General features: G+C 47.2%; 1 protein-coding gene across 6 annotated transcripts in view; it reads right to left on the bottom strand.

The window, feature by feature from the left end:
• TTC7B (tetratricopeptide repeat domain 7B) overlaps positions 1 to 15,705 on the bottom strand; it is a 209,687-nt gene that overhangs the window by 109,034 nt on the left and 84,948 nt on the right. For all 6 annotated transcript variants that reach the window (XM_037031805.1, XM_037031806.1, XM_037031807.1 and 3 more), the window contains 3 exons: positions 11,406 to 11,578; positions 4,112 to 4,175; positions 315 to 452 (listed from right to left, as the gene is read on the bottom strand). In XM_037031805.1, coding sequence (XP_036887700.1) covers positions 315 to 452; positions 4,112 to 4,175; positions 11,406 to 11,578 — 375 coding nt within the window. The remainder of the gene's footprint in view (positions 1 to 314; positions 453 to 4,111; positions 4,176 to 11,405; positions 11,579 to 15,705) is intronic.

Here is a 15,705-nt window from a genome sequence, read left to right as displayed (position 1 = left end):
TTTATACGGGAAGTGGTACCACAGATGAGAGATGTTGGGTTATGGTGGAAATTACACCAAAAGAGAAACTGCTAGAGGAATGCTTGCCTTCCCTCACACGCACACCCATGGCCAGGCGGTGTTTGGACCCCTGGTAGGAAGTGACCAGGCAGTGAATTCCACCACCTAACCACTCAGCCCTGTGTCCATTTCACAGAGCAGGAAACCGAAGCTAAGCCCAAAGTCACGTGGCTGCCAGTAACAGAGTGGGGGCCAGGGCAGAGCCCCGCTGCACCACCCGCTGCCTGGAGGTCATCCAGACTGGAGGGCCATACCTCTGACAGCATCTCGTACTGGCCCCGCCTCCCCAGGGCGATGGTCAGCAGGTCATAGACCACGGAGGCGCTCTGCAGGCTGATGAGGCGGTCGCTCCTGTGCTCGGGGATCCTGCTCAGCACAGCGTCCCGGTTGGCCTGGAAACAGCATGGAAGAGACAAGCAGATGGTGAGCCAGCCCGCACACGCAGCCACCTCCTTGTGCAGAGAAGCCATCTAGGAGGCCCCCCTGCCCCTACCAGCTTGCAGGCGGTTTGGAGGCTGGGGCGGGAACGCGTAAGGGGCCTGTCACCTCTAGTTGTTTGTTTGAAATCCCCAGAGCACCACAGCATGTGGTACAAGGTGTTCTCCAAACAGTGGAGGCCTGGAGGTGTGATCTTGCAGACAGGTGCACCAGTGGGCAGGAGGGTGCAGGGGCCCGCACACAGCAGGGCGAGTTCCCCTGGGCTCAGGCTCCAGGGCGGCCTCAGGGAAGGCACAGCTGTGTTCTGGTAGCAGAACGCTCTGTCAGGTCGGGCCCTGCCGCTCCTCACGTGCTGGTCCCGCCCCTGCTCTACACGATAGGGTGGGAGACAACTCCCGGCCGCACACTTCCCATCACCAGAGGGTGTCATCAGGTTCCCTCCGTCCTACAGAGACATGCCACACTCTCCCTCCACCACCAAAGCAACACTCGAATCCCTGTACGGCATCTTCACTGGAACAGACTACAAAGACGGATCGATCTTGTTTAGGGAAGCACAAAACAGATGTACAGGCGACAGCAGGGAGCAAACTGACTTCTGCTTCAAAGACATCACCACGGAGGGCTCAAGAGAACACCTTGTCTGTGTCATGTCTGCGCTGCTTAGCGGAGACACACAGCAGGCACGGCCAGGCTTATCAGTCTCATCGACCCAGAAGCCACAGTGTGATTCCCCCACAGACTCCTCCAGACAGCACGCATGCGTCAGAGACTCTGAGCGCCAGCTCGTTTTCCTTTTCTCCCTGATAGGGAATTCAGAACCAGCAGAGTCAGATTTTGCCTGTCTTTTTCCCCCTGCTAATTAACCGAAGCCTCCAGATCTATTCGTCCCCAGGGGCAGAGAAAGAGACCCTCAGTTTTTCCCGTGAAAGTGGTGCCATGCGGCATCAGGGTCACCTGTCCCAGCAGGCTGATGTTTATCTTCCGGCCTGACGTTCAGAAAGGCTACGCACACCCTTCTCTCTCACTAACGCGACGAAACGCTTTCTTTCCGAGAGTCCAAGGCACTGGCTTCTAGCCCCCCACCAGTACCCGCTCACTTTAAGACTCCATGTTCTTAAATGTCAGAGGACAAATAAGAATGTATAAGACAGGCCACTTCCTACAAAGTGAGTCATCTCTCATGGAAATAAGCCTGCTTTTGAAGATTTCATTCTACGTTTTCCCTGTCAGGAGAGGCTTTTAAGCCAACGCCAGGGAAACAGGGATTGCTGTAAGTGGTCTCCTTCCATTTATCTGCTATACATGTTCCATGTCGAGACAGACGCCTAGAAGAGAAGTATACAAAATAGTACTTCAAAGAAATCTTCACGTTATGCCAAATGTATCTCTCTTAATGTTTAGAGAAAGTCTATGGGAATTTTCTGATTAAAAAGATTCATTGTAGCACGTCAAGCAGACCCACAGATAATAAATATCCGGAATACAGTGTCAGTGTTGGTTGCACAAACGTGGTCTTGGTCTCATTAACGCCTTTCTCCCAGGGAAGCCTGGTTTGGCTGGAGAAAGCAGTCCAATGCCCAGTGAGCTCTTGTAGGTGCAGAGGCTGTGGGCAAATTCATACTTCTACGTTAACGTCAGAACCAACAAAGAACGCAGTTCTCCCAAACACCAGCTGAGCATCTTCTTTTTCTGTCTGAAAACTGAAAAATCAATCAATGAGTCAAGGAATAAAAGGGCTTCCGAAGGCAACTTAACTTCAGTTTCTACCTGTCCAATCATGGAATGATTTACAGACAGAATGTAATCATTTCAGCTGGGAAGCTCATCCTTCATATTTACTGTTGTCATCAGATTTCAGCAGCCCATGAAGAGATTTTTCTGGAAGTTAAATACCACGGAGCCGAATCTGACTAACTCAAAGGGATCTCAGCGCTGAGGTTCATCAGTTCCTGTCACTCCAGTGGAGGAGCAGGAGAGACGGAGCCACCATTCCCACGGCACTACGGTTTAGACAGGGGGCCGAGGTTTCCAAACTCCAAACAGGAGCACGTGTTCTGACAACAGAACTCGGTATTTTCAGTCAACTGTCCAAGGAATCTGAGAGGTGTGGTCACCACGCTTGCAGAACTTTCACAATGTAACCAGCCGGGTTCGCCCAAAGGAAACCTAACTGCCGAGTGGTGAGGAGTCCACGCTGCATGCGGGGATGTCAGTGGGGAGGCCGCCATGAGCGGCCCTATTGGAGCACTGATGCCCAAACGCAGCGAGACCCGCCTGGATGAAGAAGTCGCTGAGTGTCAGGGCCGGCCTGCTCACATACGTGCCTCCCCCAAACACACCAAGGCAGAACAGAGAATGTAAGTGACACCGTGCTAAGTGACCAGCTGACGGTTGAGGAAAGATGAGCCAACCGGGCAACCTGTTTCCTTCAGAGGAAGGAGGGCCAATGACGTCAAAGCGCTTCCAAGTGAAAGAAGTGGAAACTCAAGCAGCCTCATTCCTGTAAACATCTCCGGGCCATTCCACTGGACGAGAAAACCGAGCTCGCCCGGCCCGCCCCTCCCTCGGCGAAGGGACACACTTCTTCTAGGGCTCCTTTTTCTCCTCCTCTGTCCTCCCGCCTGCCCGGTGGGGCGGGAGACGTGGGAGGGGACTGTATGATCTCCTGGGGAGACCGCCGCACAACAAATCTGCTGTGCCTGCCTGGGGCCTCGGGTTCCTCCTGTGAAAAACGAATAAATGGACACCAGGGCCTCTAGGTCCTTCCGAGTTCCAGCCGCCTGCCCCACCCACATGTTCCACCCACATGTTCGACCTGCCCCACCCACATGTTCCCCACCCACATGTTCCACCCGCATGCCGACTGGCCAAGGCACTAACCACTGTAACACAATTCACTCCTGCAAGTTTCAAGGCAGGGCTGTCACGCCTAAGGATACGCAGAGCGGAAACCCATTAAATGCTGTGTGTCTAGACCTCCATTTGATAACCTGGCTAAACACTAAGAAAACATTTTAGAGGAATGTAGTGGCCTGGCACAAACGCCCTTCCAGGAGCAGAGCCAGGTAACGGCGAACCCCTGCGGCCCGGGCCGGGCAATGCCCAGGGAGCAGGCGGGGGCTCAGCAAAGGGACCTGCACATGAGGTCGGGGCAATGCCATCTGGCTCCTGCCACACACACCATAGGTTCACACACACACAGGTGATTTCTCCCCAGATTCTCCCTCCCACCAAGGCAAATCGAGAAGGCTCGTAAAGGGGGCCTCTTTCCTTCGTGAGGCCCCTTCAGTGGCCATTTTGGCTGTAGTCTGCCTATGGCATATACTCCTGTGAGTGTTTCAGCAATACCTGATGGACAGAGGAACAAACTCAGATGCCTGCTCGCTGCTAAGGGACGAGAAGCTTGTCCCAGCTCCAGGGCAACCCAGGAATATGCTGCCCAGTGCGAGAACCAAGAAACATCCCCCCTTTAAAACCTCTACTGTTTTTTCCCACCCGGGGAACTCTCCATTTTCCTCCCCAGGAAAAGAATCGTTACACCGATGGAGTAGCCACATAAAAAAGGGATTACAGCAACGGGGGAAGAAAAAGGAAAAACACATCTACTTACCATAGACTCACTAATCAGCAGTAATAACAGGGCTTCTTCAGTATTTTCTTGAGGACAAAAAATGCTATATAAAGAAAATCAACTTTAATAAGCGGCAATTTCAAAATGACACAAAGTACTTGACTATCAGCAGAGCAAAATGCTAAAAGCTTCAAGGTTTTCATATAGAGCCCTTGAGAAGTAGTCTAATCTAAACACTTAAATTAACTGGCTTATTTCTATGGTAATCTATAGGATGTATACATGCTAACTATGCATTTTAATAGCAGGCAACAGAGTGAAGCAAAGCTGTAAAAACCAATTTAAACGCCCAAATAACATACACACTTCTTACAGACGCAGAAATTTAGATTGGTATTAACTGACATTATCTTAACAACGCCAGCTTTCCCCTACACCTGTCATGGAGGTGGGAATCGCAGACATTTCAGTCAACACCACTCTTCTTACTTCTTTCTTGTTAACTCGAATATCTTAACCCTGTCCTTTAGATGAGAGATTAGAAGCAGTTTCGGAGTTTGAGTAATTTCTAGAATACTGTAAGAATGTTGAGAGCTATTTCACTTGACCACATGTTTCTTATGAGGTAGCAAGGGCCAGCTGTCTTATTCATCAATTTTACGGAATTTGGCTGAACTCTAACATTTTGGATTTTTTTTTTAAGCTCAATATCGCTCGGGCTTAGAGAACAATAAAAACCAAACACGACCCAAATATCCATGCTCTATATGCTTTAAGCATTTTAAAACACAGTGATTTTTTCCCTGTTCTGAAGCTGCAGAATCCTTTGAGTAGAATCGTGTTTTCCCCAATTGGGCCGAACTCAACTCTTTTTCACGCTGCAGGAGAGGAGTGAGCGTGATAAAAATGAACCTGCTTACAAGAGCCTTCTGGGCGTTTTGGAGAGGGCTAAATAAAGACTGAATTTACATCTTCCCAGGGTTAATATTGCAATCATTTAATTCAAGAGATGAAACGATTTCTCCCCAAAATGGCAAAACGAAAAAAGTTTTCCAAATTATTGTAAGTACTTGCTGTCTTTGCAGCGCTGGCAACTTTTACATCGTATCAAAGGACCACGAAAGGCAAGACAGAAAAAGCACAGTGCCTAGTGCTCCTTTTACAACTCTATGACTTCCCTGGAGGAAAGAAAACTGCCTATGGAATTCTTCCTATTGCTCTTGAAGGGCTATAATTTTAGAAAAAGGCTGGCCTGTACTCAAGGAGTGAGATTCTGGAATCAGCAGCAACTTAAAGAGGCAGCTTGAGTGGATCTGAGCTTTGAGAAGATGGGACACTTCTTTCCCCTTAAATTCACAAATAGACCCTACAGGCTTTGAATCAAGGGTGCTCATGTGTGTGTGCATGCGTGCGTGTGTGAGTGAGCCCACCCAGCCATCATTTCCCAATATCCTGGCTTGTGCGTACATGCAACTGGGACCGTACAAGAAAACAGGACCAGTAACCATTGTTTTCACGGCCAGCCAGATCTGCATGGTCCAGACCAATTGAAGAGAGAGAGAGAGAGAGTGCCCATGTTCACTGTGACTTAATACCAGCCAACTCAGTCCATGGACACTCTCCCAATTCCACCAGAGCCATCCATCCAGACTGCTTAAATGCAAGGTTGTGTTATTTTCACCAGAGCTGCTAACTGGTAGCACATTGATTTTAATTCCACTTCCTCTTCCCTTCCAGGCAAGATGAGACTCAGGAGCTCTGCCAAGCTCTCAGGGCTGGCAGGGGGAGGTGAGTGTGGGGAGGGAGAAGGGGTAGTTTTAAGAGACATGCTGGAAAAAAACTACACACTGGCATGCCCCCTCAATAATGACTGATTCTCTGGACCCATTTCTGGGCATTCCTTCCCTCTTCCCTATTCAGGTGAGTATGGAGCTCAGGGCTCAAAGTCGGAATTGTTGGGGACTCCCCTTTTGTGGCGTTCCCCTCGTGGGGCCCAAGAGCTTGGGTGAAGTCCCAGGGCACTCAGACCTCAGCCTTGTGGAGTTGGAAAACTGGGTCTCTGACCCACAGGAAGCTGATTAAAGGGTAGAGGGGGGAGGCAAAGAGACAGGAGGAAAATGGGGATCAGCGGGCAGCGAGGACAAGCTCCTGTGAGTGGGACTGGGGGGCTGGCGGAGGACGAGCCAGCGCAGGACGCAGGAAGGGAGGGCTGCTGTCTCATCGTGGCCACGGGCCAACTCACGGGCTGACCTGTAGGGAAGGTACTGCTTTTCATGCTTTTGAGCAACTGACCAACAGGTTATTTGGCTCTACAGAAGACACAGGGCACCAGGGCGAGGATCGTCATCTCTAAACAGCAATCGTGACCTTGCCAAGGCTCTCAGATAATAACCGCCCTTTCTTAAATTCTTTCCTGACAGGTGAGAACACCACGGTATGTGGTGGAAGCAATAGTACAAAAGAAATTAATGCAACTCTTTCCAACCGCATTTCATCTGTCACCTTTAGCCATTATATAGCTGATGATCTGTTGGATGTCCTAAGGTCAAGGGCACCATCCAGGAGTCAAAGTAGACTGCTTAGGTGTGAGGAGGGCCTTGAGCGTCTCTCACCCACAAGAAAGTTCACTTGTAAATAATGACATCAACTCCAAGGCCCGTAATGGTGTCTTTATCACTTCGATATGCCTGGCTATGCCACCACTGGGGAGTTCCTGGGGAAGTACAGCCTCTGACCCACAGCCAGGCAGACAAGAGCTGCAGAATCAATGCCAGTGAAAGCTGTAGCCCCACCCCTTCCCCAGGTTACCCTGTTTGTTAAACACGCCCAGGCAGAAAACACTGCCAGTCCCAGGTCTGAGGGGAAGGACAAGAGTTCCGAGAGAAGAGAAGGATTCAAATTGAGCATTGAAAGTGCCTCCAGACTATGGGGGGTCAGCTGGTCCAATCTGAAGATGACCCAGGCCTCTACATAATTCTTCCCCTATTTGTCTGCACATTTGGTCGCAACCCGCCCCATGACAAAGAGGAAAGGGCCCTGCACTTGGATCAGCCTCCGTCTGCGGAGCTGTGCTGTGACTGGACTGGGTGAATCCTACAGAGCACTCGGCCTTGCACAAGGGCTTCTGTGTTCCTGCTGAGAGGACAGGACCCCCCCCCCCCACCTCGAGGATGGGCTGTGTGCACTGGAGCCGAGGAGAGGGCGGCCGCCGCAGCACAGCGGGCCGATCACCCAGCTTTGCTCTGCCATCACGGACCTGACCTGTCATCCCTCATCTTTGCACTTTAAACAGTGTCTTCGTTCCACCCAAGACCACTGCACTGGTAGCTGGGAGATTCACACCTAGAGTTAGTACTCCACAATCGTTCCTTTCTCCTCCTAGGCCCACGAAAAGTTCAGCACTCCGAGCTTTCAACAAATCTCATCATTCACTTCCTGGCACAAGAGTGACTTTTAATTGCGTTCTTTAATCTGTGCTAATTTTGAAGTCAAACATGCCTTAAATTATCTAAGCCATCTCACATACTTTTTACAAGGAGAGATCCAATGAAAGGGAAATATGCCTGATGGACATGCGTGTGCCTGTGCACCAACAAATGTGTGCAAATGCTCATAGCACCACTCCTGTTGGCCCCACATGAGAAACAACTCAAAAGCCCATTGCAGGTACACTAGGTCAACAGACTGGACTGTGTTACTTACTACAAGGGAATACTATGCAGCAACGAAAACAGACTCTCACTACGTGCAAGAATGTAGGTAAATCTCCCAAACACGTTAGACAAAAGAAGTGAAACAAAAACGTGTTAATGTATGATTCCATTTGTACAATTTCAAAAATGGGCCAGGCTAATCATCGTGCTGTCAGTCAGGGCCGAGTCTCTGTTGGGTGGGGGTGGGGGTGGGCGGGGTGGATGTCGGGAGAGGGCGCTGAGAGGGATCTCGGGTCTGGCGATGTCTGCTTCTTGATCCAAACGCTAATCACATGCATGTGTTCACTTGGTAAAACTTCATATTTTATACTTTTTAAAAATAACTTATTGACTATGCTATTATAGTTATCCCATTTTTTCTCCCCTTTATTCCCCTCTGCCCTGCACTCCCCCTCCCACCAGCCTTCCCCAACCCCACCTTAGTTCACATCCATGGGTCGTACATATAAGTTCTTTGGCTTCTCCATTTCCTATCCTATTCTTAACCTCCCCCTGTCTATTTTGTACCTACTGTTTATGCTTCTCACTCCCTGTACCTTTTCTCCCATTCTCTCCTCTTCCCCACCCCACTGATGACCCTCCATGTGATCTCCATTTTTGTGATTCTGCTCCTGTTCTAGTTGTTTGCTTATTTTGTTTTTGTTTTATGTTCAGTTGCTGATAGTTGTGAGTTTGTTGTCATTTTACTGTTCATATGTTGGGTCATCTTCTTTTTCTTAGATAAGTTCCTTTAACATTTCCTATAATAAGGGCTTGGTGATGATGAACTCCTTGAACTTGACCTTATCTGAGAAGCACTTTATCTGCCCTTCCATTCTAAAGGAAAGCTTTGCTCGATAGAGCAATCTTGGATGTAGGTCCTTGCCTTTCATGACTTGGAATACTTCTTTCCAGTCCCCTCTTGCCTGTAAGGTTTCTTTTGAGAAATCCGCTGACAGTCTGATGGGAACTCCTTTGTAGGTAACTGTCTCCTTTTCTCTCACTGCTTTTAAGATTCTCTCCTTCTCTTTAATCTTGGGTAATGTAATTATGATGTGCCTTGGTGTGTGCTTCCTTGGGTCCAACTTCTTTGGGACTCTCTGAGCTTCCTGGACTTCCTGCAAGTCTATTTCCTTTGCCAGATTGGGAAAGTTCTCTTTCATTATTTGTTCAAATAAGTTTTCAATTTCTTGTTCTTCCTCCTCTCCTCTCGCACCCCTATGATTTGGGTGTTTAAACATTTAAAATTGTCCTGGAGGTTCCTAGGCCTCTCCTCATTTTTCTGAATTCTTATTTCTTCATTCTGTTCTGGTTGAATGTTTACTTCTTCCTTCTGGTCCAAATTGCTGATTTGAGTCCTGGTTTCCTTCCCTTCACTGTTGGTTCCCTGTATGTTTTTATTTCACTTTGCATAGCCTTCACTTCTTCCTCTATTTTGCGACCACACTCAGCAATTTCTGTGAGCATCCCGATTACCAGTGTCATGTTTTATACTTTTGATTTGTGTGTTTTTCTCAATGTATGTATCAATAAAAAGCTTACTTAAAAAAATAAGGGAACAAAAGTCAATAACATTTTTCACAGAAAGACCTAGAAGAAAGGAAGTAAAGAGGTCCATGGCATGTGACTCCTCCCCTCTTTTCTCTCTAGGATGGTCAACATTTAACTTCTTTTCAAAACTCAAGATGGGGAGAGAACGAGCACCCTGTGTCCCCTTCACATCCAGGTACCAGTGACGGGGGTGGGACTTCCTGGCAGAGCTTGTTTAGAGCTTGCTTTTCAGTTGTATTCTGTTATCACCAATTGTTGCTCCTTGTGGTGTGTTGGAGCTGGAAGGACCCTGCCCCCTCAAGTTTGCTTTGTACTCAACTGGATTTGTGACAATTCTTTTTCCAGAGAGAACTGACTGATCAGATAGTCATTCCTGGGGTACACTGAAGCCCCAAGACAGGTATAACCCAACAGGTTTTCTCTTTTTACTAATAAACCAGAAGAAGGATTGTGAACATGCAAAACTAGAAAGTTAAAAATTGATGGTGATAAGGAACTTAATGAAACAGAGAGTATGTACACACAAAAAGAAAATCAACAAAACCAAAAGTTGGTTCTTCAAAAAGATCAATAAAATTTGACAAAAGTTTTTAGTTACAGTGACCCAGAAAGAGAGAGAAGACTCAAATTATAAAACGAGGAATGCAAGAAAGGACTTGACCACACCAACTTTACAGAAATAAAAAAAAATTACAAGACAACACTATGCATAACTGTACACCAGCAAATTAGATAATTTAGATGAAATGAGCAAAGTTCTAGAAAGACAAAAACTACCAGAACTGACTCAAGACGAAATAGAAAGTCTGAATAGACCTATAACAAGTAAAGAGATTAAAGAAGTACTGAAAATCTTCCCATGAACAAAAGTGCAGGAACAGACAGGTTCACTAGTGAATTCTACCCCATTTTAGAAACAATTAATATCAATTCTCCACAAACTCTCTCAAAAAGTAGAAGATAAAGAAATATTCCCCAATGCATTGTGTGAGGCCAGCATTACCCTAATACAAAACTAGACAAAGACCTCACATGAAATCTACAAAGCAATGTATTTTGTGAATATGGATGCAAAAGTCCTCAACAATATTAGCAAGTCAAGCCTGGCTTTACATAAGAAAGAGTATGTACCACAACCAGTGGGATTCACCTGAAAATGCAGGGTTGGCTTAACCTCAGAAAATCAATTAATTTAATATATCACATCAAGAGAATAAAAGACAAAACCCACAGAAGTATCTCAATAGATGCAGAAAAGGTACTTGATTAACATAAACACCCTTTCCTGACAAAAAACAACAACACCAAGATCAGTAATAGCAGGGACCTCCCTCTGTCTGGCAAAGGACATCTATGCAAACCCACAGCCAACGTCACACTTTGCGGTGAAAGATGGGATGCTTTTCCTTTCCTAGGATCAGGTACAACCCAAGGATGGCCACTCGTCACTTCTATTCAACAGTGTCTGGGAGGTCCTCGTCAGGGCAATTAGGGAAGAAAATGAAATAAAAGGTGTCTGGGGTAGAAGGAAGTAAAACGAATCTCTATTTGCAGGTGACACATGGGAAGAGCCTACCGAGACTCCCTTGGTCCTAGTCAAGTCCCAAATTTAAAGCCTAAAATAACTAAGAAGTTCCAAAGAGACATGGTCTTCCAATCACTTGCACACTATTTAACTCTCCCTCATATAGCTAATTCAGTTTAAAACAATTTTTTTTAAAAGAAAAGGACCAAGGAATTGAAGAAAGGAAAAAAGGTTCACTCTGGCTTACAAACAGCTTTGTCATTGGCTGCTGAGTTAATATAATGCTGCGGCTCTTCTCATAAATGGGCTGAGAATCCCAAAGCCCGACAGTGACGGCTGAGATGAGAGCATTTTTCTACTTAAAACGTCCCCACCAGTGCACAGATTCTTACTGAAAGTGTGAGAAGTCACGAGGTATGGCTCTTAAGTTGGTAAACGAAGTTGTTCATCTGGTTTTCTTTCAGGGGAAAACAGAATCTCCCCTTGAACTTCTACTCATCCTGGAATTTTCCCAAAGTTCCCCTCCCACCTCCTGACCCATAAATGGGGACATCTACTCTCATACTTCTCTCCTGAGTAGACGCGGGCTTTCCGAGTGAGGGTGTAGGTTTTTGAGTTTGCTCCTTTCCGGAGAGGGTCGTCCAGAGGTGACTGGCACGGCGGGTCCTCCAGAGGGTTCCAGTAGCTCTGCTCGCACATGCCCCGCAACAGGATCTCCGCCAGCTGCCTCGCGATTGTCTGGGAACACAGAGGGCAGAGGCGTGGCCGTGAACCGAGGCTGCGCTGTCCACTCATCCACTCACTCATTCATCCATGCACTCATCTGAGAAGTATTTTCCCGTCATCATTTCGTGTTCTGCACACTTCCAAGACTCATAGTTAAATTTTTTGGATGAAATTATGTCAGTTGATGGCAAAAAAGAAAAAAGACATGACACACTAAGAGATGAACAATTTCAAAACGCAAGCGCATGCCGTTCAAATGTCACTGTCCTCAGTTGCACTTGGGGACACTAAACATGTTTCACATCGGAGCAACTGAAACTAATTCAGCTCTTTTCCAAAAGCCCTTATAAATAATAGGCGAGCTGCAAATATTTTCATCACCTCCCAAATCATGGCTGCCAAAGCCCAAATTGGGCCAAAAAAAAGGCCAGTACTCAACCTAGGTGATGTAATCCCCGGAAAAAACCTCTTCACTGATGGTAAGATGATGCCCAGTGTAGCGTTTAGGACGTCTTCCTTCCTGGAGTGCCATGGGCACCATCCTACATGGCCCCACTCAGGGACTCGGCACCCGGGAGCCCTGTTCTTGGGGGCCACGGGCCTGTGCAATACAGAAGGCCAAGTGGGGACTGTGGCTGCTGACCGAACAAGACCTTCTTTCAGAGCTGGCCAGGCACCGCTTTTTTCCCCGAGTTAGATGCAGGCTCCTGTGCTTCTCCAAACTCTGTAACTCCCCTGCCTGGGACAGGCCTGTGTGTGATGCCTGGGGGAGGGGCGTGTGGCATCCACCAAGAAGTATTTTGTGGATTGATGCATATTCAGTGCATTGCCAGTGACAAAAAAGAGGAAAGGTAAAACAAAAAGAGAAGGAAGGAAGGAAGGAAGGAAGGGAGGGAGGGAGGGAATCCCCCTGAAATCATGAGCCCTGCTCCTCAGGTGGCCCAGCCCCACCCAATCGGCTGGAAGTGGCAGAAGGAAGCTTCAAGGGGCAGGTGCCCCCAGGTGAGTGCTGGCCTTCCCCCCGAGAAGGAGCCTTTTAAAATAAATACGCTCCAGCAGAGAACTTTGCTGCCTTTCATCCGAGTGAAATCTCTCAAAACACAAGGAAACCTCAGTGCAACCCAATCACTAGCTTAGTGGTTCCTAGGAATCACTGTGTAAAGGCAAATTTTCTGGATTATTCTCAAGTAAGACCCATTGGCTTTAACTGTCTATAAAAATGTGAAATTAAATCACTCCTATCATCCCCAACTGAGCCATTGGTAAAGATCTCATAAGAACCCAATTTCCAGGACCCAAACGTGTCCCGAATTGTTTTCCTAAACCTTCCGTGAGAGTCCCATTTTGACCTCACCGCAGTCATGGAAGCTAATGACTTCTCCTGCAAGCGTCAAATGGCAACAATCACCTCCACCCATGATAGCTGAGGGGGAAAAAGTGTTAAAGGGGAAATTGTCAAAGGCCAAAAACTGAATGAGGACCTTCATTTTCTGGATATGGAGAGATTCTAAAATTATAAAAATTTCTGCCTTGCACAGTTAGTGTGCTTGTCCACTAGCAGACAGCACATGACAGGTGAAACTGTTTCCCCTCAGGGCACTAACCTTCCAGAAAGACGCTTCAAATGAGGCTTTGGTGCGAGTGCAGGTTATCAAGGCATCGCCTCATCAGCGCCCTACCGATTACCTAGGATGCTTGCTTGCATTTGTTGAAGGCTCTAGTGAGGTTCAGGAAGGAAGACTAAATAGGAGAAATTATCAGCAAGACCACCAGTAGCTAACATACCTTTTAATTTTTATACTAAGGTTTCATTTAGGTGGCAGTTTAAATGCTTAAAAACTGCTGGTAACTATCAAATGAATTTAGAATTAAAGGAAAGAAAGGAGCAAAGGGGGCCCGAAAGAAGACTCAAAACTCTATGTACAAACTTGGTCATGAAATGCACTTTTCGTACACATTTTAAACTGTAGTAAAATTCACCCAACACAAAGTTCACAACTTTAGTCATTTAAAGTGTATACGCCTATGGCATCTAGTCCGTTCACGATGGTGAGCAACCCTCAGCGCTATCTCGTTGCAGAACATGCCCACCATCCCCAGGGGAAGCCCTAACCCCTGTTAAGTGGTCACTCCCCGTGGCTCGCCCTTCCAGACCCTGGGAACAACTGACCTGCTCTCTGTCTCCATGGATCTGTTTGGGGCACCTTCCTGCAAATGGAACCGTCCGCTGCATGGCCTAGTGTTTCCAAGGCTCGTCTATGCTGTAGCAGGTGTCAGCACCTCCCTTCGCTGTGTGGCTAATGAGGCCTGTTGCACAGGTGTGACACATTTTGCTTATTGGGTCACCGGCTGATGGACATTTGACTGTGTCCATCTTCTGGCTGCTGTGAATAGCACGGCCATGACCATTGGTGCCCAAGTTTTTGTTTGAACACCTGCTTTCAATTCTTTGGAGCATTTACTCAGGAGTGAGGCTGCTGTAGATGTACTTTGAAATCCTTCTCTGCCACACTCTCACACCAGATTGAGTTTGACAAAGCAACTGTTCCATTGCATAAGAATGTCACAAATCTGCAGTTATTGGCCATTTTAAAAAGAATCTCATGGTGAGTAAGACTGATGAAAACACTGTCTGAGGAATGGCGCTCGCTGGAGCAGCTTTCTGGTACCCAGTGGGAGCCAAGGGCACTGTAAGTAAGACCCAGAAAGTGCTTCTCAATGAGGAGGGGCAGAGAATCGCTGTGGAAACTACAACGGTACGGTCCCCAGTCCTGCCCCAGAAAGCCCCGGCTGCCGTTTCTGAATCGGGCAAAGGGGTGTGTGTGTGTGTGTGTGTTGGGGGTGGGGGGTAGGGCACAAAAGTAGGTTTGCAGTTGTGAATACCCAAAACACAGTTTATTCTTGTGTAATCATCAATTAATTACTTATTTTCCATACGCACAACTGTAAACCTACATTTGCCCCTGTACGTGTTTAAGTTTCCTCCGAGAACTCTGACACACGCCTTTGGCTGAGCACTCAAAGGACTGAAAACAGTCTAACCTAGACCAGGTGAGGACTACCACCCGGGATGGTCGGGTCAAAGGTCTGCTCTCCCCCGAACAGGAGCACCGGCCAGTCACTGGCCGAGAACGTCCAGGGCAGCTCCAGGCCACCCGGACTGAAGGAGCCTCTTCACTATAATTCTCAGGAAAAAGAATGAAAACATCGAGAAACCTGTCTTCCTTCCTAACGTGTGTCTATTCAGAATCCTGCCTTACAGGATTTTTATAAGTTCAAATATACTGATTCAAAAATCATAAATCTTACAATGAAAGATACTCTCTAATTCTGAAAAACAACACTGAAGTAAGCAGCAGGCAGATCCCTACAGCGTATTCAGTACATTCCTTCCTTTTAATGAGAAAAAAAGCATCCGTTTCCTTAATGAATCAATACATATTTTTGAGAGTCAACAGTATGAACAAGTGATCCGTATTTAAGCAATTTTGAAAGCCTGGCTTTTTCAATGTGCTTTTAAAATAATTATAAGAACATTTGCCAGCATGAGGTCTGTCCAGAAGGTATCCAGCCATGTAACACAAAAACTAGAGACATTTATTGAAGAAGATACAAGACACAAGAAACATTGTACATAGGACAATGACGCCTCAGTCCCCTTCAAAGTAGGCACCTTGGGACCTCACACAGTTCTCCCAGTCACCATCAGCTGCCCCGTCGTATTTTCCTGAATCTCATCAATGGTCTAAAATCCCTTCCCTTTCAAAGATTATTTTAGTTTGGGGGAAAGCCAGAAGTCACGGGGTGCCAAATCTGGGCTGTCGGGAGGTTGAGTCACCTGGGTGATTTGATGCTTTGTCACAAAACTCTGCATGAGACGTGATGCATGAGTGGGTGCGTTGTTGAGTTGAAGCTGCCAACCACCGGTTGCCCACAGCTGCGGTCTTCTGAATCACCCAAATAGTTTCCGTGGAGGGATGTTCAAGCTTAACGCAAAATGTAATGTAGATTCATTGCTGTACTCACTCAGTCATTTTGAATGCGACGGCCACACAGTGCACATGCTCACTCAGTGGTGTCCACTGTCCCAGTGACTAGCAGAGTGAGGCTGTCATTGTTCATGCGTGTGCATCCAGTCC

This window comes from Sturnira hondurensis, unplaced genomic scaffold, assembly GCF_014824575.4.
Source record: "Sturnira hondurensis isolate 20B ecotype Veracruz unplaced genomic scaffold, ASM1482457v3 Scaffold0021143, whole genome shotgun sequence".
Lineage (NCBI taxonomy): Eukaryota > Metazoa > Chordata > Mammalia > Chiroptera > Phyllostomidae > Sturnira > Sturnira hondurensis.
This window is presented reverse-complemented; position numbering and strand designations above follow the sequence as displayed.